Source organism: Anoplolepis gracilipes, chromosome 14 (assembly GCF_047496725.1).
Source record: "Anoplolepis gracilipes chromosome 14, ASM4749672v1, whole genome shotgun sequence".
Lineage (NCBI taxonomy): Eukaryota > Metazoa > Arthropoda > Insecta > Hymenoptera > Formicidae > Anoplolepis > Anoplolepis gracilipes.
Genome location: NC_132983.1, coordinates 6,342,073 through 6,365,190, shown reverse-complemented (window position 1 = coordinate 6,365,190; position 23,118 = coordinate 6,342,073). Strand labels below are relative to the sequence as shown.

Here is a 23,118-nt window from a genome sequence, read left to right as displayed (position 1 = left end):
TATTGACCTTGAGATATTTCCTTTGCGTCATCGTATGAGAAGTTAAAGCGAATATCTGACAGTAATGCAAATGCTGGCTGTTATTCAATAAAACCTACATTTTATAATACATTATATTGTGTATGTCAAGTTAAAGACATAAATAATATATTGGTTGTATATTTAACAAATTCTCGCGTAGATTCTTTTTCTTTGCACGTTTTATCAATTTACGCATCAATGTTGTTATTGCAATAGCGATAACAGAGTGTATCAATCTTGTTTTTTATTAGATAAAGTTATAATCAATCTGTACAAAAAGGTCAAGTGGTACTTTTTCACGCAGTGATTATTATTATCTTGATAATAAAAGCAAGTTATATTACGTAAAATATAAATCTTTTGAACAAGGTGATTTCAGCCCATAAACTCCCCAAAAAAGAAAAAGTCAGTGTAGCATTAAAGTAAGTTATGCTATTATATAATATTTATTTCATGCCTTGTTCTATTTTTTTCTGCATGAAACAGTAAAATTAATTATTAATATTAATTATTGTTCTTATAAATTATAAAAGCTTTATAATGGAGGCAAATCGAAGACATGTACTAATGCTATTAGTACTACAAATACAAAAGGTAGCAGATGTGTCATCAAGTGACAGCGATGGTAAAGAGTTATTTTCAACATTGGAAATAATTCTAAAAAAATAGAAGAAAAATTTATAAAGTACCTAATTACGTGGAGACAATAGTGCCAGGGTTAACAAAACAAGAATTTAAGGCTCACTTAAGGTATTAATATTTATGTATAAGTAAGGTTTAATATTGATGTCTTTTCATTTTTTTGTCAAAATTTTTTGATACATAAAATAATAATTCATTAATTTTTCATTATTACTTAATAATAAATAATATTAATTAACAAGTAGAATTATTATCAGAGTTGGTCAGAAATTGTATTTTATACAAAAAGGAAAAATTGTTTTTTACGAAAAGTGTTTATTTTGATAATCAATATAGTCTGCTTCGTCTAATGATTTCTGCATAAGCGGGGACTATACTGACGATTAAAATAAAAGCGCTTTTTATAAAAAATTTTTTTCCTTTAACATCAAATACAAAAGACTTTTTGACCAACTTGATAATTAATAATAATAAATAATTTGATTAATTTAAGAATACCTATAATATAAACAATAAGTAACACATGATTTGGGACACTTCCTGAAACTTTTGAATATCTTGGCCAGCCACTATAACGCGCGTATAATCGTTGTTGTTACTTAATCTTGTTACCTTTTATATCCTTGATTATTGTTGCGTTTTGTTGTTAAGTTACCATTGATACCTCTGAAAATCCACACCGAGAAGTTGCCTGCCCGTGTGTTCATTTTTTTTTCTTCTTGAATAATTCATATAGAGAAGCTAGTTTAGAAGTTTTGTTATTGTTAATTAAACTAGCATCAAAAGCAAACATAATTCGCGTTCTCTTTGTCATCGAGTTAAAGAGCTAAGATTTTAATCGGCGAAATACAAATCGATCATCAATTTAGTAATGACTTTTACATGTCAACTTTAAAACTACTAAATGCCATAATGCATTAATCAATTATAGATATCATTCCAGCAGATATCATTTCAGCAAAGATTAAGTTACAAGGTACTAACTTAATTTTAATTTACATATGGCTTAACGATTATCACTGCTTCGTTTGTGAAATTTTAAAACTTTGGTTTCGCCATGTAGTGCCTTATTTGATAGATTTTAATCTACACATACATGTTTTAACGCATAATCTCTATCTTTATATAAAATACAATAAGAGCTCAGTTTTAATAACTAAGAATACACATATATGTATATTTTCATAAAACCGAGTAAGCACTTACGATACATGTATATAGAATGTATAAGTCCATTTAACACAAATAAATATTGTATATATAATATGAATTTTTTTAATATCCTGGTAAATGTTATTTATATTTCTCCTTTTATAACAAATTATAATAAATAAGAATCTATTGATTTAACGTCTATTGATTGATTATTAAATCGATAACTTGTCAACGACCCAAATATACACGAAAATTTGTTTTCTATGAAAAGATGAGTTTTGTTCTGGTATTCCAGTTTTATTCCTTCAATAATATTTTTCTTTACAAAATAACTATATCACACAGAATATTATACATTATATATAATATAATATAAATTTTATTATTCAACATTCTTTGTAAATTATACATTTATCTGCAAATATAGTTATTGACTTCCATATAGAAAAAATTTTTTTTTTTAGAAAACAAAGAAAAAAATTATACATTGTAAACTCGTAATATTATTGTGTATAATATATGATTAATAACATCGTGGAATCACAAATTTTATATCGACAATGATAAATATTAATTTAAAAATATTAAATTTCTCTCTTTTTTTATATTATAATAATATGATATATAATGTCAATAAAAATAATAAAAACAAAAAAAAATAATATATATTTTATAACAATTTTTTGATATCAACTAATGCGTGTAGAAAAGCTATATATAAAATATTTACATAAGTTTAATTTTCAAATTCAATTTATAAAAAAGAATAAGAAAAAATAATAAAAGATATATTTATTAAAGCTACAAATTAAAAATAAAATTCTATTCAATCGGTCGGATATAGGCCCAAAGGCCACCCTCTGCCGCAGTCAAAAAGGAAGGTATCATTTTCAAAGGTAGACGAGTTTTCGGGGATAGTTCAAGACTATATTTCTTTAGAAGTGTAGCCAGACACGCTTTCATTTGTAGTAGGGCCATTCTCATCCCAACGCACATTCGCGGACCCTCGCCAAAGGGAAGAAAAGTGAATCTATCGATGTTGTTTTTCTTGTCTGGGCCGAATCTGTCGGGATCGAATATTTCGGGACGTTCCCAATACCGAGGATCTTCTTGCAAGCCGCGAATGGGTATCAGAATTTGCGTTCCGGGTTGAATGTGACAGGTGAGTCCATCGGATCCCCTGAGTTCGGTCTCTTCTGTACAAATCTTGTTCAGAAATCCCACTATAGGAAATAATCTCTGTGATTCGCATATGACTTGATCCATGTATGTCATTTCTTTCAAAGCTTCGTAAGTAATCACGCCGTCATGCTTGTTGAGCACAGATATCACTTCTTCGCGTAATTTTGTCTGTACATCCGGATGAGCAGCTAAATGAAAACCAATAAAGCTCAAAGTTGCACTGGAGGTCTCGTAACCGTCAACGAAAAACGACACTGCGTGAGAGGTAAGAACATTCATATCAATCTTATTACCTTCCACTCGTTCCAAATCAGCCATTAACTGAAGAAAGTCATTTCTGGGTTTCTCTTCTGTTCTTCTTTGTTCCATAACTTTAGAGATTATCGTTCTAAAGAAACGATCGGCTCTCTTTGGTAAGAAAGGCAATCTAAAAATTTTATTTAGCGCAGGTATAAATAAAACAAGTAGAAGGACAAAATTGTTCACACCGGTCGGTTCGAGGAAGGACTTGCCCATCGTGTAGAAGGATTCAGTTTCTTTTTCCTCGTCGAAGGACAATCCGTCCACGCCAAAGCCAGCACCGGACACAACTTGCGCGGTGAATCTGGCAAACAGATCTTTCAGCTGTAATTCGATCTTTCCGACTTTGCTTAATTTTCTATCCAGGAAATTCTCAAACTGCTCGCATACTTGCTTGACGCTCTCGAGCAGAATCTTCAGTCGCATGCTGGAGAATGCATAAGTCAAACGCTTCCTGCCAGTTATCCATTTTTCGCCATAGTTAAAAAATGGGTTGTTTGCCAGAAGAGGATCCAAGTCAGCCTCGACCTTGAAGCCGTTCTCGTGGAAACTTGCAAATTTGGTTTGCATCACCGTTTTCACTAGGTCTGGTTCAAGAACTATCAGCGCAGGTGACCTAAAGTTGTAGATTCCTACCATACTATGATTCCGATTATCGTTGTAAATTTGGCGGATACGTTCGCCAAAGGAAACCTTCATGGTGATGAGGTCCCAGAAGTGACCAACTCCAGGTAAAGCGCCATTCGGACAAGGTATTTTACGCTTCTGCCAATAGTTGAAGTTCTTTGTCAAATAAAAATAGACAGTCACTAATACTATGAAAATCAAAGATATGAGCGCGATAGCCATTTCTACTTCATACAGAAGGTCTACTACTGATACTGAATGCTCGAACACTCGACCATGACAAGTTAACTACGACTGTTTCTCGCTTCTAAGTGTAGCTCGTTTATTCGCTACACGCGCGCGCGCGCGCGCGCGTTAGCGAATAAATTGCAAGTTGCGTATCAATTTTGCAGATAACTGAATGACAATGTTTAATCTTAATGTTGTATAACACAATTTGTAATTTTGTAACGTTATATATCGTACATTTAAAATGTTATTTATCATTGTTAAAGTTTTGCTAAAATTGTTTTTAATACAATATAAATCCGTTATTTCTTTTCCTTATTAATAATAACTATTGATATTAATATTAAAATTCGTTTGCCCAAACTCTGCTTAATTTAATCAATGATTCAAGTGGCAAAATTTTTAACTATATAATTTTTCGTAAAATAATTCTTCTTTTCATGTATAAAATAATAAAAAAAAATTATAATTTGACCCACAATAACAAAATAATATTAACAAAATGTGTACATATATTACAGTGCATTAATAAAATATATTATTTAATAGTCGCATTAAATTAAAAAAGTGTTAATTCGAGAGATAGAGAAAGAGAGAGAGAGAGAGAGAGAGAAATAATTCTACAACTATTATTAGCTTTCATTGATATTGATCTTGAGATATTTCCTTTGCCTCATCGTATGAGAAGTTAAAGCGAATATCTGACAGTCAGTAATGCAAATGCTGGCTGTTATTCAAAGTAAAACCTACATTTTATAATACATTATATTGTGTATGTCAAGTTAAAGACATAAATAATATATTGGTTGTATATTTAACAAATTCTCGCGTAAATTCTCTTTCATTGCACATTTTATCAATTTACGCATTCATGTTGTTATTGCAATAGCGATAACAGAGTGTATCAATCTTGTTTTTTTATTAGATAAAGTTAAGATCAATCTGTACAAAAAAGTCAATAGATACTTTTTTACGCCGTGATTATTATTATCTTAATAATAAAAGCAAATTGTATTACGTAAAATATGTATGGCGCCTGAATAACAAATATATACATCTGAATAAAAAAAATATGTGTAACATTCTTTCAAAATAATCCCTCCTACCTTCGTATACGTCTATTCCATAATAATTATTTTTCTATTATTACTGCAAAAATTTTGCATAATTTATTAATACAATAATTTTTTATAATAATATATATAATTTTGTAACAAATATATGTATGTTGTTACATATAATTTCGTAATAAAAATAATTTTCTTTAACTAAGAAAGAAAAGTTTAAAGGTTGCTTTTATAATTGCGAAAAACATGTTTGATACTTTATCAAACGTGTAATAAGTGTTCACTTGATTAAAAACTGCATCGTCAATGTGATTTTTATTATACTATTTATCTTTGCAGCCTCTCTCGTTCATCAACTAAACGACACGATAAACGTACGCGCGTTTCGCAGTAATTCTGCTCTTTAACAATCAATCGTGGTTAACACGTAGTCAAGGCTACATCACTCTGTACGGTTCAGTATCATTTAGTGTCATTTACAAGCAGAGAAAGACGAGATGCCTGTCGTGCTAATATCTTTGATCATCGGAGTGCTTATAGTCTTTTATTTTTATCTGACACAAAAAAATCAATATTGGCAAAAACATGGCGTACCATGCGCGGATGGAGCTCTACCGGGATTTGGTAACATGTTGCGGGTGTTTTCCATGCAAATGACCCTGGCAGAATGCTTTCGCAAAATCTATAGAGACAACATGAATCGCAGCATGATTGGATTCTATAAATTCACATCACCGTCATTGATAGTTTTCGAGCCAGAACTGGTAAAGAAGGTGCTACAAACGAATTTTGCGAGCTTTTCCAAAAATCTCATAGATATGGATCCAGCGTTGGATCCTCTCCTATCGCACAATCCATTCGTCAATACCGGCGACAAGTGGCTCGCCGGGCGAAAGCGTTTGACTTACGCATTCTCCAGTATGCGATTGAAAATTCTGCTTGAGAGTGTCAAGTCGGTATGCACTGTACTTGACAACTATGTCGATAACAAGCTGAGCAAAGTCGGAAAGATTGAGGTGGAGCTGAAGGACTTGTTCTCCAGGTATACCGCACAAGTGGTAGCCGCCGCTGCATTCGGCGTCGATGGATTCTGCTTCGATGATGAAAAAAAAGACATATCTTTCCGAAAAACCGGTCAAGCTATCTTCAAGCCTTCCACGCGCAATAAGATTATGTTCGCTCTTTTGTTCCTCGTTCCGTGGTTAAATAAAATTGTCAAGATGAGCTTTGTCCCGAAACACGTGGATCATTTCTTCAGAACATTGGTGGCAGATCTTATGGAGCAGCGACGAAAGGACGGCATACCCAGAAATGATTTCCTTCATTTAATGACAGAGTTGGAGCGGATTGAAGGCGATAAATTTGATGTCGAGTTACTCGCATCTCTTGCCATGTCATTTTTTTTCGATGGCTACGAGACCTCTAGCACCGTTATGAGCTCCGTTGGTTTTCAACTGGCCAGTCATCCAAAAGTGCAGGAGAAATTACGCGAGGAAGTGATGACGGTACTCGACAAGTACGATGGTGCGATAACTTACGAAGGCTTGAAGGAGATGACGTATATGGATCAGGTTCTGAATGAGTCACAGAGGCTCATGCCCGCAGGACCAATCTTGTTCAAGCAATGCACAGAAGAGTGTGAACTAAGAGGATCCGATGGACTTGTTTGTCGCGTAAAACCCGGAACAGAAGTTTTCATACCTGTCTTTGCTCTGCAGGAAGATCCTCGTTTTTGGAAAGATCCTGAAGTATTCGATCCCGAAAGATTCGGTCCAGACAGGAAATACAGCATCGAGAAATTCGTTTTTCTTCCCTTCGGCGAAGGTCCGCGTATCTGTGTCGGCATGAGAATGGCATTAATACAAATGAAGGCAGGTCTTGCTGCAATTTTGAGAAAATACAGCCTGGAGCTTTCCCCAAAGACGCAAGTACCTTTGAAAATGATTCCTGGGACCATCTTGCCGACACCGAAAGGTGGTCTGTGGGTTTTTCTTCAACGGCTTTAAGTATACTAATTATACTTTTGAGTTATATCGAAATCGTAACTGGGATTTATGTATTTAAAAGTAAAATATATACTTGTAAAAATAAAATTTATATAAAAATAAAATTATTTTTAATATTGTACCATTCATCTTTAGTTGCTGTGTCTTTATTAAAAAGTAAAAAAAAAATTGAAAGAATTAAAATTTGATAATTCTTCAATATGGTCTTTCTTTCTGTATAAAATATATACATGGTTCAATATTTAAATTATATATAAATTACAGTTATATATATATTTTAAATTTTTCAATATTTTTAATATTTTTAAAAATGTCTCAAATATTGATTAACATGCAAATTCATATAAGCTAAAAATTTTTATTCAGTTACTCATCATTGTAATTTGCTTTAATTAAAAATTTAATGCGATCGAAATGTTAGCGGCAAATAAAATTTATGACAATTTATTTGTCACGATTTACGTGTTTTATCCTGTATATCTTATATATGTATATAGAAAACCATGTTGTTATGTCATGTCATATTTGCATGTATCTACGTAGGTAAAACATATACAGAATTACTCCGTCTAATTCGCGTTTATATCTATCATCCGATACCCTCCTTTATTATTTTATTGTTATATGTTAATATATATGACAAACCACTCTATTAATATATAAGTATATTAATAGAAAGATTAATTTATATGATAAATTATTTATAAATCTGTTTAATTACTTTTATCAAATTTTCATTTTGATAAGCATGTTTGGAAAGAATTCAGCAAACAGATTCATAAAATTCGTATCTCTCGTTATACGTTCCTGAAACAATACAATAAAAATTTCTACTGAATTTTAGAATATGTATTGAATATTGAATTTGAAGAGTATACATTAATGTATTGTTTCATAATATACGTATTATATAGAATGTATATTATATTTTTTACTTTTATTGTAATCATTATTATAGAAAATTTTTCCAGTTTATTATCAACAAAAGTAGTTACTGCAAAAATATCTTAATATGTAAATTTCATCTTTATAATCAACGGTTATTATTTATTATATGAATGTTGTACAAGTGTAAAAAAATATTTACACAATATGTCGTAATAAAATTTATTCAGTAATTATTAGAAATTATCAGAACAAACTTTTTGATGATTTTATTATTTATTTATTATTATGAAATTATCTACTTTTATTTCTGCAACCTCACTTACTTATTACTTTATCTACGTTATCACGTGCGCGCACTTAAGCAATTCTCTTCTCTCTATAAAGTTTAGTCGCAGCTGATACGTACTCAAAGTTACATCAGTCCGTCTGTTTCAGTCATCCGTCACTCGTAGAAGCGAAATGGCCATCGTGCTGATATCTTTGATTCTTGCAGCGTTTATAGCTCTTTATTTCTACCTGGCGCAAAATAACAAGTACTGGCAAAATCGTGGAGTATTCTGTGCAGATGGAGCCTTGCCGGGAGTCGGTCATATGTTATCGGTGATTAGTATGAAAATAAATTTCCACGAGTGTTGTAGCAAGATCTATCACAATAATCGAGGCCGCAGTATGGTGGGATTCTACAACTTTATGTCGCCGTCGCTGATGGTCCTCGAGCCGGAGTTGGTAAAGACAGTGTTGCAGACTAATTTTACGAGCTTTCACCGGAACGCACAAAAAATCGATCCTGATACGGATCCTCTTCTGTCGAAACATCCTTTCTTCTCTTATGGCGACAAATGGCTAGTCGGCAGAAAGCGTTTAACCTATTCATTTTCTAGCAAGAAACTGAAAATCCTGCTTGAGAGCGTCAAGTCAGTGTGCGTAATGCTTGAAGACTATCTTGATAATAAGTTGAGCAAAACCGGAAAAGTGCAACTAGAGCTGAAGGACTTGTTTTCCAAATATACTACGCAAGTTGCGGCTGCCGCTGGCTTCGGCGTGGACGGATTTTGCTTCGACGAGGAGAAAGCAGATGTGTCCTTTCGAAAAATTGGCAAAAAGATTTTAGAGCCTTCAATACGGAACACGATGATGCTTATATCCGTGATTTTCGTCCCACTATTGAATAAAATACTTAAAATAAGCATTATTCCGAAAGATATCGATAATTTCTTCAGAACATTGGTCAAGGATCTTATGGAAGAACGACGAAAAGAGGAAATACCTAGAAATGACTTTCTTGATTTGATGGCAAAATTGGAGCGGATTGAAGGTGATAAATTTGATCTCGAGATGCTTACCTCTAATGTAATAACGTTCTTCATCGACAGCTACGGCACTTCCAGCACCGCTATGAGTTTCATTGGTTTTCAATTAGCCAGTCATCCAAAAGTGCAGGAGAAATTACGCAAGGAAGTGATGACGGTACTCGACAAGTACGATGGTGCGATAACTTACGAAGGCTTGAAGGAGATGACGTACATGGACCAGGTTATTAATGAGTCGTTGAGACTTCAACCTGTGTTACCATCCATGATTAAATCATGTACGGAAGAATTTGAGTTAAGAGGATCCGATGGACTTGTCTGCCGCGTACAACCTGAAACGGAGATCTTGATACCTGTCCAAGGTCTGCACAAAGATTCTCGATATTGGAAAAATCCTGAAGTGTTCGATCCCGAAAGATTCAGTCCAGACAGGAAACACAGCATCGAGAAATTCGCTTTTCTTCCTTTCAGTGAAGGTCCACGAGCCTGTGTCGGGATGAGAATGGCTCTATTACTAATGAAAGTCGGTTTCGCTGCAATATTGAGAAAATACAACCTGGAACTTTCTTCGAAAACGCAAATACCTTTAAAACTAATCCCTGAATCAGTCTTACCAGCAGCGAAAGGTGGTGTGTGGGTCTTTTTCCGACAGCTTTAAATGAAGAAATTTTCTTTTTAAAGTCATTTATTTTTTAAATTACTACATTTGTACGTAAAAATTAAAAAAAAAACGCGTAGAGAATTTTACGTTTTTAAATTTTTTTTTATATTATGAATTATATATACGTTATAATATAATTCCATATATAATTTTTAATCACATTTGTCATAATAATTTTGTCCACAATAAATGCTAAGTCATAATTGAACAGGCTGATTTAAATAAAATGAATAAAATGGGAAAAGTGGTAAAAATAATAAAATAATAAAATGATAAAACTGTGTGACTAAAATGATAAAAGTGAATACCACACAACTAATATAAACGCGAATTATTATACGTAATGATTCTGCATATAATCATCTGTTTGTATGTATGTGCGACTTACGTAACGCGATGTAATAACACATTCTTTTATACATATATTTATAATACATACATGATAAAACACGTAAAGTGTGACAAATAAATACGTATTATCATAAATCACATTTGATACCAACATTATCAATTGCATTTTAAACTTAAGAAAATTTATATATATATATATATATATATATATAAACTTTAATTTTTTAAATGTTGATCTCAATGAGCATATTCGTGAAGACATTGGTGAGTAGGTTTAAAACTATACCTCCCATTATACTGTGCAAAACAGTGCAAAAATATTACAATTAGTTTTAGAATTTTTATTAAATTTGAAAAGTATTAAAACATTAATGTATTATCACATTTTTAAAGATATATGGAATTGCACATGGAATACATATCTTTTTTCTATTACACGCGCGCGCGCGCGTGCGCGCGCACACACACACACACACACACACACACACACACACACACACACACACATATATATATATATATATATATATAAGTAAATTACGTGTAAGATATTTCTGCAGTAAATAAACTTTCTATTAATAATGGGCGAAAAAAATCTTTTATAATAATAATTGAAATATACATATATTATTTATCACAAAGGTATGAGTGATAAGATATTTATTGCAATAAAATATAAATAATAAAATGATAAAAGTGAATATCGCATAACGAATATAAACGCGTATTATTATACGCAGTGATTCTGCAAATAATCTGCACGTATGAGCGAATTACGTAACGCAATGTAATAACGCAGTCTCTTAAATTGATATTTTTTATTAACATAAGTTACTTACTTCAAAAAATGTCTACATATGTAAATTTCTTTTCTATAACAATATAGTTATAATTTATTTATTTATTCTATACTGTATAGTGGTAAAAAAATATTTACATCATGTGTTGTAAAATTAATTCAGTAATTGTTGGGAATTGATAGAATGCCTTTTCATGATTACGTATCTGTATGTACGTATTTATCCCACTCCATATATTTGTTAGCTAATTCTTGCTATCAACGTATATATGTACATCGATGTGTACGTCGATGATTCGCTCCTTCTGGAATTTAGTCGCAGTTGGTTCGTACTGGAGGCTACATCGCTCCGTACATATCAATCATTTTCATCCAAGAAGCGAAATGGCCGTCGTGCTGGTATCCTTGATCCTCGCAGCGTTAACAGTCTTCTATTTCTACCTGTCACGAAAAAACAAGTACTGGCAAAATCGTGGAGTTTATTGCGCAGATGGAGCCCTGCCGGCAGTTGGTCATATGTTATCGGTACTTTGTATGAAAACAACTTTATTCGATTGTATTCGCAAAATCTACGAAAATAATCAAGGTCGCAGTATGGTTGGAGTCTACAACTTCATGACGCCGTCGTTGATAGTCCTCGAGCCGGAGCTGGTAAAAACAGTGCTGCAGACTAATTTCACGAGCTTTCATCAGAACATTCAACAGATCGATCCTGAGTTGGATCCTCTGATGGCGAATCATCCTTTCGTCACTTATGGTGACAAATGGATAACTGGCAGGAAGCGTCTGACTTATGCATTTTCCAGTATGAGATTAAAAATCCTGCTCGAAAGCGTGAAATCGGTGTGCGTGATGCTCGACAATTATCTCGATAATAAGTTGAGCAAAGTCGGAAAAGTGGAACTAGAGTTGAAGGACTTGTGCTCCAGGTATACCACGCAGGTTGTGGCGGCCGCTGGCTTCGGCGTGGACGGATTCTGCTTCGACGACGAGAAAGCAGATGTGTCCTTCCGAAAAATCGGCAAGCAGATTTTAGAGCCTTCCCTACGCAGCTCAATCATGTTTATATTCGTGGTTCTCGTCCCGTCATTGAATAAAATATTGAAAACCAGCTTTATTCCGAAAGATGTGGATCGTTTCTTTAGAACGTTGGTCGCCGATGTTATGGAACAGCGGCGAAAAGAGAAAATACCTAGAAATGACTTTCTTCATTTAATGGCAGAATTGGAGCGGATTGAAGGCGATAAATTTGAGCTTGAGACGCTAGCATCTCATGCATTAATACTTCGTCGACGGCTACGGTACTTCCAGCACCGTTATGAGCTTCGTTGGTTTTCAATTAGCCAGTCATCCAAAAGTGCAGGAGAAATTACGCAAGGAAGTGATGACTGTACTCGACAAGTACGATGGTGTGATAACTTACGAAGGCTTGAAGGAGATGACGTACATGGATCAAGTTTTGAATGAGTCGCAGAGGCTTATGCCTGGAGTACTCTTGCAAAAGAAATGTATGGGGAAATTTGAGCTAAGAGGATCCGATGGGCTTGTCTGTCGCGTTCAACCTGGAACGGAGATCTTGATATCCGTCGACGGCCTCCACCTTGATTCTCGGTATTGGAATGATCCTGAAGTGTTCGATCCTGAAAGATTCAGTCCAGACAGGAAGCACAGCATCGAGAAATTCACCTTCCTTCCCTTCAGTGAGGGTCCACGAGCCTGTGTCGGGATGAGAATGGCTCTGTTGCAAATGAAGGCGGGTTTCGCTGCAATCTTGAGAAAATATAGCCTGGAACTTTCTCCAAGAACACAACTACCTTTGAAAATGGAGCCCAACACAATCTTGCCAACACCGAAAGGTGGTCTGTGGGTCTTCTTTCGACAGCTTTAAGTGTACACATTTTCTTAGTCATTTATTTTTAAAATTGCTATATTTGTACATAAAAATTAAAAGAAAGGGTAGAAGAGAATTTTACCTTTTTAAAATTTTATTTTTTTATGTTATGAATTATATACGTTACAATATAATTCCATATATAATTTCTAATCGTATTATTGTCCAAAATAAATGCCAAATCATAATTGGACAGGCTAATTTGAATCAACCTGTTCAATTATAACTTTGCATTTATTTTGAAAAATAACCGAAATAAGCATTAATTAATTAATCGTAACGCTTAAGTTAATGCTATAAATATGCAATTATTAATAACGCTGGATAAAAGATATCGAGATACAAAATTATGGAACTTTTGCATAATGAATATTTTGCTACCAATTATACATTTATTGATACTTTTAAGAGAGTTGTCAATTGTATTAATTTAGTGCTCGGACTTTAAATATTCAAAAGAAATAATACAATAGTTCTTATAGAATATGTAATAAGAGTTTTTAAAGAAATAATTACGTTTTTAATCGTTTAATACTTATTGTATTTAATTATATTTCAATAAATACAATTAAACAGTGAAAAACTCTTAAACCAATATTCATTCTTACATTTAAGTGTCATGTTAGGTCGTCTTAAGACGATCACAAATGTAAGAATAGACTATGAATGTCAGCCTTGGTCTGCCTACTCACTCGAGTGTCACGACGTAAATGACAACAGAGATTGCGACTACGGAAAAAAATGCAAATGTAAACATTACGCTGTGCGACGTGCGAATACGCAGGCGTCGAATTATTATATTTACATAAACGAGAAAATAATAATAGTGTTAGAATTGGATGAAGAAAAGTTTGTGTTTATGATTTTATTCATAATCCTTATTGCTTGTCATAATTGTTTGTACATATGTCAGAAATACGCATTAAATATTTAATTGGTAATTATTGTATATGAAGCAATAAAAAATATATCAATAGTTTAAAAAATTAATGTTATTTTAGACTTACTAATTTATTTGTGTTGATATCTCCTAATTTGTTAATTTACTTATAGTAACACACATATATTGAATACATTTTCTTAAAAAAACATATACGTATATGTATGATATAAATTTAAAAATATGCTATATATATATATATATATATATATATATATATATATATATATGTGTGTGTGTGTGTGTGTGTGTGTATATGTTACATTTTAAAAAAGAAATATTTATCTGTGATCAATATAAAAAATTTCATGATTTTATTTTTTAACACATTTTTTACACATTAGATATAATTCTCTCGATACACGTGTGTTTGTTAACTTGCTAAAAAATATATGTCTCTACATAAAGTTTTAATCGAATATACTTACTTATATGTAAAATTGTATCATAGTCAACAACCGAATAAAGCACAACCATAAAATTCTTTTTCCTAAATTAAGGTTCTCACTCTTTTTTTAACATTTGTCAGATAAGTACGTGCTTCAATACGTCAAACATGCCATCAGTGAGTAAATCAGTGAGTAAATCAGTGTCCAAGTAAATATGTATATCTCTGGGATATTAAAACATTATATATTGATATAAAGAAAATTGACAATTTGTACGTTGAAAATTAATATCATTACCAAAATAATATTTAATGCAACAGAGAAGAAAAGAATGGAAAGAAAATACGAAAAAAATTCTCAATTTACTTATAAATACCATTTTGGACGAAATATACATTTGCAGTAAAATTCTGTTTATAATTTTATATTCTTATAAATTTACGTGTGTACTCTTGTGATTTTTCGAGTGTTTTTTCTCTCTCTCTCTCTCTCTCTCTCTCTCTCTCTCTCTCTATTACACATAAAATTATAGATATAATTATAAATATAACTCTTTCTTGAATTCTTCGAATTAGATTATAAATCGTCTAAAATAGGCTTATATTATATCTCCACTCTCAAATTTTTGTCGTAAGATCAGAGGTTTAAGGGGAAGATTCCGGACCGAAAATGTCGTAGGATAAGAGGTTTCCGACTGTATATATGAACAATTTTCGGATAGGATCATAGATGAAAATTTTTCTTTCGATGTTACATCGAAGAGTTTGAAATTCTGCTAGTGCGAAATATCGATTGCAAGAATCTGCGCCTGGTTACCACTGTAGGTTTTCAACGGCTGTCTGGTAGGTAGGACTGTTAGCGGAGTAAAACTGCGAGTACCAGCGTCGATATTCCCGGATGGCACGGTCCTCGCTTACCAAGATCGGCTGTTTCTCATACTTCTTATGATTCCAGATCGTCACATCGCGCTCAAACATCACGCACTCGCCCAGGAAGACCAGATTGGCGTAGGGCGCCAGTAGTGGCGGCGAAAAGATCTGATGGGTCACTCGTTGCAGCATCGGCTCGATCGGCGTGACCGTTTGAACGATGCACATGGACCCGAATGTCGTGTTGAGCAGTAGCTCGACATAACCAGGGCCAATCTGTTCGACGTGCACGTCTAGGACAAGGAAGGAGAAGTGTTCCAGTAGAGTCAAAGTGTGGCGCAATTGCAAGCCGGCTTTATGTTTTTCTTTTCGATCGATTTCTTCGTTCTTAGTCACTGGAAAATGATAATGAATCTTTTTGTCGCTATTGACGATCGAATAATCGGTCAATTCGCCGTTTAATTTAACCCGCACTTCCGTTTCCTTCGTTATCGTGCTTATTTTCTCACTCGCATCATCCGTCTTATTGTATGAACAATGTGGTCGCCACGATATATTGGTAGTCCAGGAATGCCGGGCTATCGAAGAGGCGTTGTCGGAAAGGAACATAATTGGACCGTGCACTGCGGTGAGATGCGCAATGTCCGCCCCGTTCTCAGCTATCTCCTAAAATATACCTTTATTGTCAATTTGAAATGAATTTTTCGAAGAAGGTAGAAATAGAAGAGAAGAATAAATTAAAACTAACTCTTCAATGCTAAATCTGTCGAATCTATCTGTAAGTATTCTCAAGACAGACTCTCTCAGACTCGCCGCGAAACTTCGATGTCGACGGTGGCGACATATAGTTCTGTCTCTTTCTCTCTTTTGGCAAATATGTCAGAAATGCGAGAAATGACAGCCTAATTTATGTTGCGCCATACGTCGTAATTATTTGCTTTTTGCTAGTGTTGTCATGTGCAACGTATTTATGAAACTTGTGAAAATGGACAGCTGCCAAACTGTGTAAGGGATAAACTGTGTAAAGTAACATTTTCCTCTCCTTTTGACAGCTGCCAAATCGCATTTCAACAGTTCATTTCGGACTCAATTTACAATTATTGTCAGGAGAAAGGATTTCCAGCCGTTTATTGTTACAGGTGTGCTGAAGAGATTGGTAGTATTATTTCGTTGAAATATGTTTTTATTTACATGTCGGTCGCAAAATAAATCAGGGTATCATTTCTCGCTTGTGACGTCACGATTTCAATATGGCCGCGGTGACTACTCAGGAGCCTTAATAGGCCTGTTAAATTAAACCTATTATTTTATCGCATGTTTACCGTTATACATCGAAATTTCCACGACATTATCACACATTGTCAAAAAATTATATTTAACATTGTTGATCCTTCATCTATATTTGCTTCGTTACGTCATGGGGATTCTTTTCTTTTATTCTAAGATCTTCCGCCGTATATGACGACGGAGCGGTTTTATATCGCGTTAGAAAATCGAAAGCGCGACAAACCTGTATGTGACAGTTGATAATGAACTCATTGCGTCCTTGGTAGCGCCATTTCCCATTGGAGATGTACGCGTTCGGTTGTGGTTGCCAATCTGGTTCAGCGGATTCAGCATGATACCAGACGAAGATGATGTTGTTCACTTCGTGACATTTCCAAACTTTTGCACGCGCGATTACCGGCACTGTGCGATGTAAGAGGAAAAAAAAAATGCGGCAAACGATTAAACATTATATGAATAGAAAATATATAAAAGAGATTAAAACGCATCGATAAACAATCTTTACATCTGAATTCAATGGTCAGGTAAATGTATACCACCATAAAGGCATGTGATGTACTGTATGCATTGCAATTATATATGTATATATATTAACCATTTAAATTTAAAATTAAGAAAAAAATATATTTTGCCCAAATATTAATAGTACAATAACAGAGAAAATTTTTAATTATGTCGAATACAAAATCGCATCGTAAAGGGCATCTAAACGAGTACAAATATTTGTATCGGGGATAGACTTTCAAAACGTATAAACAGACATCTCGATGTAATTTCAGAGAGAAAAAATATCCACTCTTTATCAGCATAGTAATCCTAATTACCTTTTTCGGAATAAGGTATGTTATCACAACGACCGTCCTCCCCGCGAAACGTCCAGCTATGAAAGGGACATTCCAAGCAATCCCCTTTAACACGTCCACCTTCGGCCATATTTGCTCCTAAATGCGGGCAATACGCGTCTAAAATGTTTACGACGCCTTTTTCGGTTCTTTAAGAAATTCAAAAATGTTATGTAAATAAATATACAAATTATTTTAATTTCTCAAGTATAGAGATCGCGTAATCCTTCTCAGAAATCATGGAGAAATATTAAATATAAAAAGCAAATTTAAACAATATTCATATATCGTGAGAATTATGTTTAATGTGTAATGTGCTAAAAATAAAATCGCAGAATTTTTTTATTTTGATGATAGATAAATATTTTCTTCTTGAAATATAACTTATATATATATGAAGAAAATATTTATCTGTCATCAAAATAAAAAATTCTACGATTTTATTTTTTAACACACTACGCATTAAACATAACTCTCTCTCTCTCTCTCTCTCTCTATATATATATATATATATATATATATATATATATATATATATCATATTTTTTGTTTTATATTATACATGTGTTTTTTTTTTTTTTAAGAAAATATATTCGATATGTGTGTTACTAAGTAAATTAGCAAATTAAGGGATATTAATGTAAATAAATTAGTAAGTCTAAAATAATAATTACGTACATTGTGCAGTTTCAGAAATCATTGAAAGTGTGGTAACATATTTTAATTAAGTTTTTGTAATTATGTAATATATATATATAAATCAATTAAATCTATATATAAAAAATTTGTCCGATCCTTTTTATTATATAGAAAATGTGTAAAATGGGCATCACTACTTATATGTGCACTTAATCTGTTCTAATTTAAATTCATAAATAATAGAAAGAGCGTAATGCGCGTCAAAATAATCAAAATTGGCATACATATTTATAACATTGAAAAAATAAAAAAGGAGGAAAAATTAAAGGATAGCGAAGGTTAAATTTCGACATGTTTGTCGAAAAAGATTTTTCGTACTTTTGACATACCTGAAGACTGCGAAATTCTCGCCAAGGGCGGACACGTGCTTCACTTGGCCCTTCTTTATTTGCGAACTCTCGAGCAAAGCGAACCATCCGTTCGGGAATACCGGTGGCAGTTTACCCAATTTCCGATTTTTGGCTCTCCCATAAACACCGCCGGTCTGCGTTCTTTCATCCCTCAAATCCTTCAATAATAAAAATTAAGCTGTTGTTAAAAACGTCGCATCAATTTAAAAAAAAAAAAGTTTCTTAAATTTACTCGAGAAAAAAGAATTTAATTAACTTTAAAACGCTCTTCCTCCCTTCACTTTTTACCCAGCACAAAAAACTAAAAGATGAAGAGAAGATAGATGTCTATTTTAGGTCTATTTTGTGACAGAGCAAAAAAAAATTTATTTTCCTCAAACATTTACAATATTAATTTATATATATATGGGGAAACAGTTCACGTGAAAGTTCTATATTTACGTGACTAGAACAGGATCGCGTGAAATCGTACGTAAAACTTTTTACTTTTCACGTTTCTGTCATAAATATACAAATTTACGAATAATTATGCACATAGTAAAATTAACAGTTTTGGATATATACGTGTTCCCTTGTTTGCCCGCTCAGATAACTAACTAATTTGTTTTCATAAAATATATACATATAAAGCCTACAAAGAACAGATACTACTAAATATAAAATTTAAAGTATGTCTTTTTTATCAATTTAATTTCTGATACAATCCCGACAAGAGATACAAAACATGAAGTAGATTATTTGCCACTGGCCGGGTAAATTGGAAGTAGTCTATTTTTTATTGTCAATTTGAAACACAAAGTCGAAATTTCTTGTAACTTAAATACATATATGTAATATATATATATATGTATTTGAAATAAATATAAATATGACTTAATAAACCTTTCTAAATATTTGATAACATGATAAGAAGATAAAAAGTGAAAAAGCTTGAAAAGATAACGAAAAAAGATACTAAAAAGAAACACTCAAGCTGTCAGGAAAAGAAATACTTAAATTTTGATAAAAGGTTAGGAAAAGAAATATTTTAATTGAAAGATAAAATGTCAAAAATTTCTAGAAAATCTAATATTAGACACCTTTTAGTTGTCAACATCAAAACAACTTTCAGTAGGACATATGTCCTATTTTAGCTCTCTTTCTACCGATATGGTCTCACTAAAAGACATTTTGAAAAAAAATATGTTACCTTTTAGTTATCTTTTGCACAACTCGGTGCTGTCTGATTTTAATCATTAAAAAAAAATCTTTCTAAAAATTGATGTATACAGGGTGGGCCAAATAACCTGTGACGGGCAATTTTCTCCGAAACTATTTGGAGATAGAGACTTGATTTTTTTTACATCAATGGCACACGGGGGCTGATTACGTATATTTTGACATAAAATACAAGATATCTGGTAAAATATTCATTTCTCGATTATCTTACCCTAATACTTTTATGCACAGAATAATGAGACGAATCAATTGGCGTAAAAAAAAACACATAGTTATCGTTAAGAAAAAATCTAAATTTATGACTGGTAAGTTTTACACATTTTTACTTTAACATAATTATGTGTTTTAATTATTCCAATTGATTCGTCTCATTATTCTGTGCATAAAAGTATTAGGGTAAGATAATCGAAAAATGAATATTTTACGAGATACCTTGTATTTTAAGTCAAAATACTGCAACTTTGAAGTCTTATAACTCGAAAAGTGTTTAATGAAAAAACATTTGATTGTAGTGTTTCGAAAAGCTCTCGAGATAAGCTACAAGAATATGCAGAAATATATAGGGTGTTCCATTTAAAAAATAAGGGGTACCATTTTTTTGTCCCCCTAAAAATCCTCCCAAAAAACTTTTCTACACGCCACATAATCAGTCCTCATGTTCCATTTAACGTAAAAAAAATTCAAGTCTCTATCTCCAATAGTTTCGGAGAAAATAGCCTGTCATAGGTTATTTGGCCTACCCTGTATAAGATGATTATTTCAAATATTAATTGAAAAGAATATTTAAAGTAATAAAGATTAATTTAGACAAGGCTCAAATGATATAGGTCTAATAATAAAAAGAAGAAACCTGAACACAGTGATGCTTGCATTGACATTTTTTTTTTTTTGCTTTACATGTTAAATTTGATATGCTAACACACTGTATTTGCTAATTAAACTTTTCTCTTTATTTATTAGATTTACTATTAGACCTTCAAATATTAATTTGTCAGTTCTAATCAATTTGACCAACACTGTTGTTGTAATTTAAAAACTGTTTCTTTTAACATTGAAGGAAATGCACGCACGTGCAGCAGTTTGAAAAGATTATTACTCACGTTAACCCAGTTGAATTTGAAGAAATACGCAAAGTAGATGAGGAGCAGTAGCCACAAGATGGTACCAATCCCGATAAACCATTCCAACATCGTCTCTTCTTCTAATGTTACGCTCGGACAATGTCGTTCTCTCGACTCCCTTATCCCGACAGGTACACTTTGCAATTCTTGACTGCGCTCGTGTGTGCAGGGAAAATAAACGGGAGCGAAACAAAACGATGGCGAGAAACGATGGGAAGACGGGGGTTAGAAACAAAAGGAGAAAGAGTAGACGGGTGTGGAAGAGAGAAAGAGGAGGCGAAAGCTGTTGACCAGGAGCAACGTGCGTGTTGGTTGGCAGCAGGACAAAAAAGGGCTAGAACTGTGAGCAAGGACAAGACTGAAAGATAAGAAACTGAGAGAGAAGGAGGGAAAGAAAGATAGTTAGTTAAATATGTAAGTGCGCACATGTGCGTGACAGAGACGCTGTCAGCGTGTGATGTGACGTCATGTACGTACGGGATCCACAGGGAGAGTCGGCGATGTAGATTTGGAGAATGCGATGGATCCAAAGGGTACGCGAGGAAAGAAAAGCCTGGGAGTAAAAGAAAAAAAAAAGAAAAAAAAAAAAAAAAAAAAACAAAAACAAAATGGAATCACTTTTATGTAACGAGTTTCGGAAACAATTGAAACGCTGGAAAAAGTTGACTGGCGATTTTATACTACGCCGGCCGTTCCGTCGTGTCTGCCGAATTACGTGTTTCTTCCCCGAAGCGTCGCGATTGACTCCCGGTGCTGGAGCTCGGCTTCGTCGTCGTGTGTCACGTAAACGGTTATCCGATTATGTATGCCCGGCCACGGGCGGAGGATGCGACGAGTCAACGAGCAGCTTATATATCGATGCCACCTATCATCGGATCTAAAACTGCAGCGAGTCCCCTTCGTCTTCTTCTTCTTTCCCTCCCCTTTCGCCTCCGCCGCGCTTCTTCATCGTCCTCTTCGGCCAACCGGTGTCTCCTTTTATCGAGATTGTATATCGATCAATGCTTCAAGCTCGCCGACGTCCGTCCATTCGCTTAGCATATCGATTCTAGTGAACAGAATCACGGGGAGTCACATTTGTATTCCGACGTTTCTGGTTTTGCGTCCCTCTAACATGGATGAATATTTCCTCTTTTTCTCATTTTCCTCTTGCCAAAGATATTTAATTTTTTTTTCTCCTCGGTGTGTCGGTTCTCGCCATTGACGATGACGAGGTCGCGGACATCTCTCCATTCCTCCTCCTTCCGGTTCCCCCTTTGTGTTTTTTAATCGAAATCCTTAGTTAGCGAAATAGTAAACTTCGGTTTCGTTTTTCGAACATTATCTTACACGTATCATATTATAAGAATATCGACCTTATTTATCGAAGCGAAATATGAGTAAAAAAATGTGAAAAAGTGTAGCCAACATAGGTATCCAGCCGAAAATAGAAAAAAATCAACAAAATCTGCAAAAAAAAAAATGAAGAGCGAAAAAAAAATCGATAATTAAGGAAATATATGTATGACGAAATTATTAATGATACAGTCGAAGAAAATCTTGCAGCTTCGACAAAAATTTTCTAAGTGTAAAAAATCCACTGAAACAGATGAATGGTTTACCCAAAAATATAGAATTTATAACAGCAATATTTTTTTTTTTTTTTTATTATAATTTCCGTCTTTTTATAGAATGTTACTAATGTACTTAATGTTAATATACCTGTGACACATTACCTATATAAAAAACTTATAATTTGATTCACATCTCCTCGCTCCTATTGCCTCTTTCTTATTTACTTATTAATATTTTAGCAATAGAAAATTTAGATCCCATTGCCAAATATTAATCACAAATATAATTGTACAAATAAAATTTTCAGTCTAAATTACACTAATAGTACAGATATAAATTCTGTCATTTAAATTGATCAAGTACAAAATATATGATGCAGTATCACAGTATTTGCTAATCATTTATCTATTTCAGTTAATTGCATTTACATCTAGAAAATTTTTTGTTCAAGTTGCAACATCATTTTTTGAGTGTTAGTAAATACTTAATCAATTTAAATGACAGAGGCAAAATTTATATCTGTACTATTAGTGTAATTTAAACAAAAATAATTTTTGTGGTGCCTATTGTTAAGAACAATTATATTTATGATTAATATTTGGCAATGAGATCTAAATTTTCTAGAGGTGTTACTAGAATATTGTTGTTACTATGCATAAATTCTATACGTGACAAACAATATTCTAACAGATACAAAAAATAGCGATAAATTTTAATTGAG

At 33.1% G+C, this 23,118-nt stretch overlaps 4 protein-coding genes and 1 pseudogene across 4 annotated transcripts; 3 read left to right on the top strand and 2 right to left on the bottom strand.

Annotated features, from left to right (window-relative positions):
* Positions 1 to 1,742: 1,742 nt before the first annotated feature.
* On the bottom strand, positions 1,743 to 4,237 carry LOC140673333 (cytochrome P450 9e2-like). The gene has a single exon (XM_072906228.1). The coding sequence runs from the start codon at positions 4,147 to 4,149 to the stop codon at positions 2,641 to 2,643; it is 1,509 nt and encodes a 502-aa protein (XP_072762329.1). The 5' UTR covers positions 4,150 to 4,237; the 3' UTR covers positions 1,743 to 2,640.
* Positions 4,238 to 5,584: 1,347 nt separating this feature from the next.
* On the top strand, positions 5,585 to 8,261 carry LOC140673105 (cytochrome P450 6a2-like). The gene has a single exon (XM_072905763.1). It carries the CDS (start codon positions 5,720 to 5,722, stop codon positions 7,226 to 7,228), a length of 1,509 nt encoding a protein of 502 aa, XP_072761864.1. The 5' UTR covers positions 5,585 to 5,719; the 3' UTR covers positions 7,229 to 8,261.
* Positions 8,262 to 8,401: 140 nt separating this feature from the next.
* On the top strand, positions 8,402 to 10,365 carry LOC140673106 (cytochrome P450 6a2-like). Its single transcript, XM_072905764.1, has one exon. The coding sequence runs from the start codon at positions 8,576 to 8,578 to the stop codon at positions 10,082 to 10,084; it is 1,509 nt and encodes a 502-aa protein (XP_072761865.1). The 5' UTR covers positions 8,402 to 8,575; the 3' UTR covers positions 10,085 to 10,365.
* Positions 10,366 to 11,106: 741 nt separating this feature from the next.
* LOC140673104 (cytochrome P450 6a2-like) lies at positions 11,107 to 14,074 on the top strand (annotated as a pseudogene).
* A 351-nt stretch (positions 14,075 to 14,425) lies between these two features.
* On the bottom strand, positions 14,426 to 22,255 carry Nvd (cholesterol 7-desaturase nvd). The gene is made up of 5 exons (XM_072906406.1): positions 20,823 to 22,255; positions 18,484 to 18,662; positions 17,438 to 17,604; positions 16,837 to 17,015; positions 14,426 to 15,992 (listed from the first exon to the last, which is right to left on the bottom strand). Exons 1-5 carry the CDS (start codon positions 20,910 to 20,912, stop codon positions 15,270 to 15,272), a joined length of 1,338 nt encoding a protein of 445 aa, XP_072762507.1. The 5' UTR covers positions 20,913 to 22,255; the 3' UTR covers positions 14,426 to 15,269.
* Between the last annotated feature and the right edge of the window lie 863 nt (positions 22,256 to 23,118).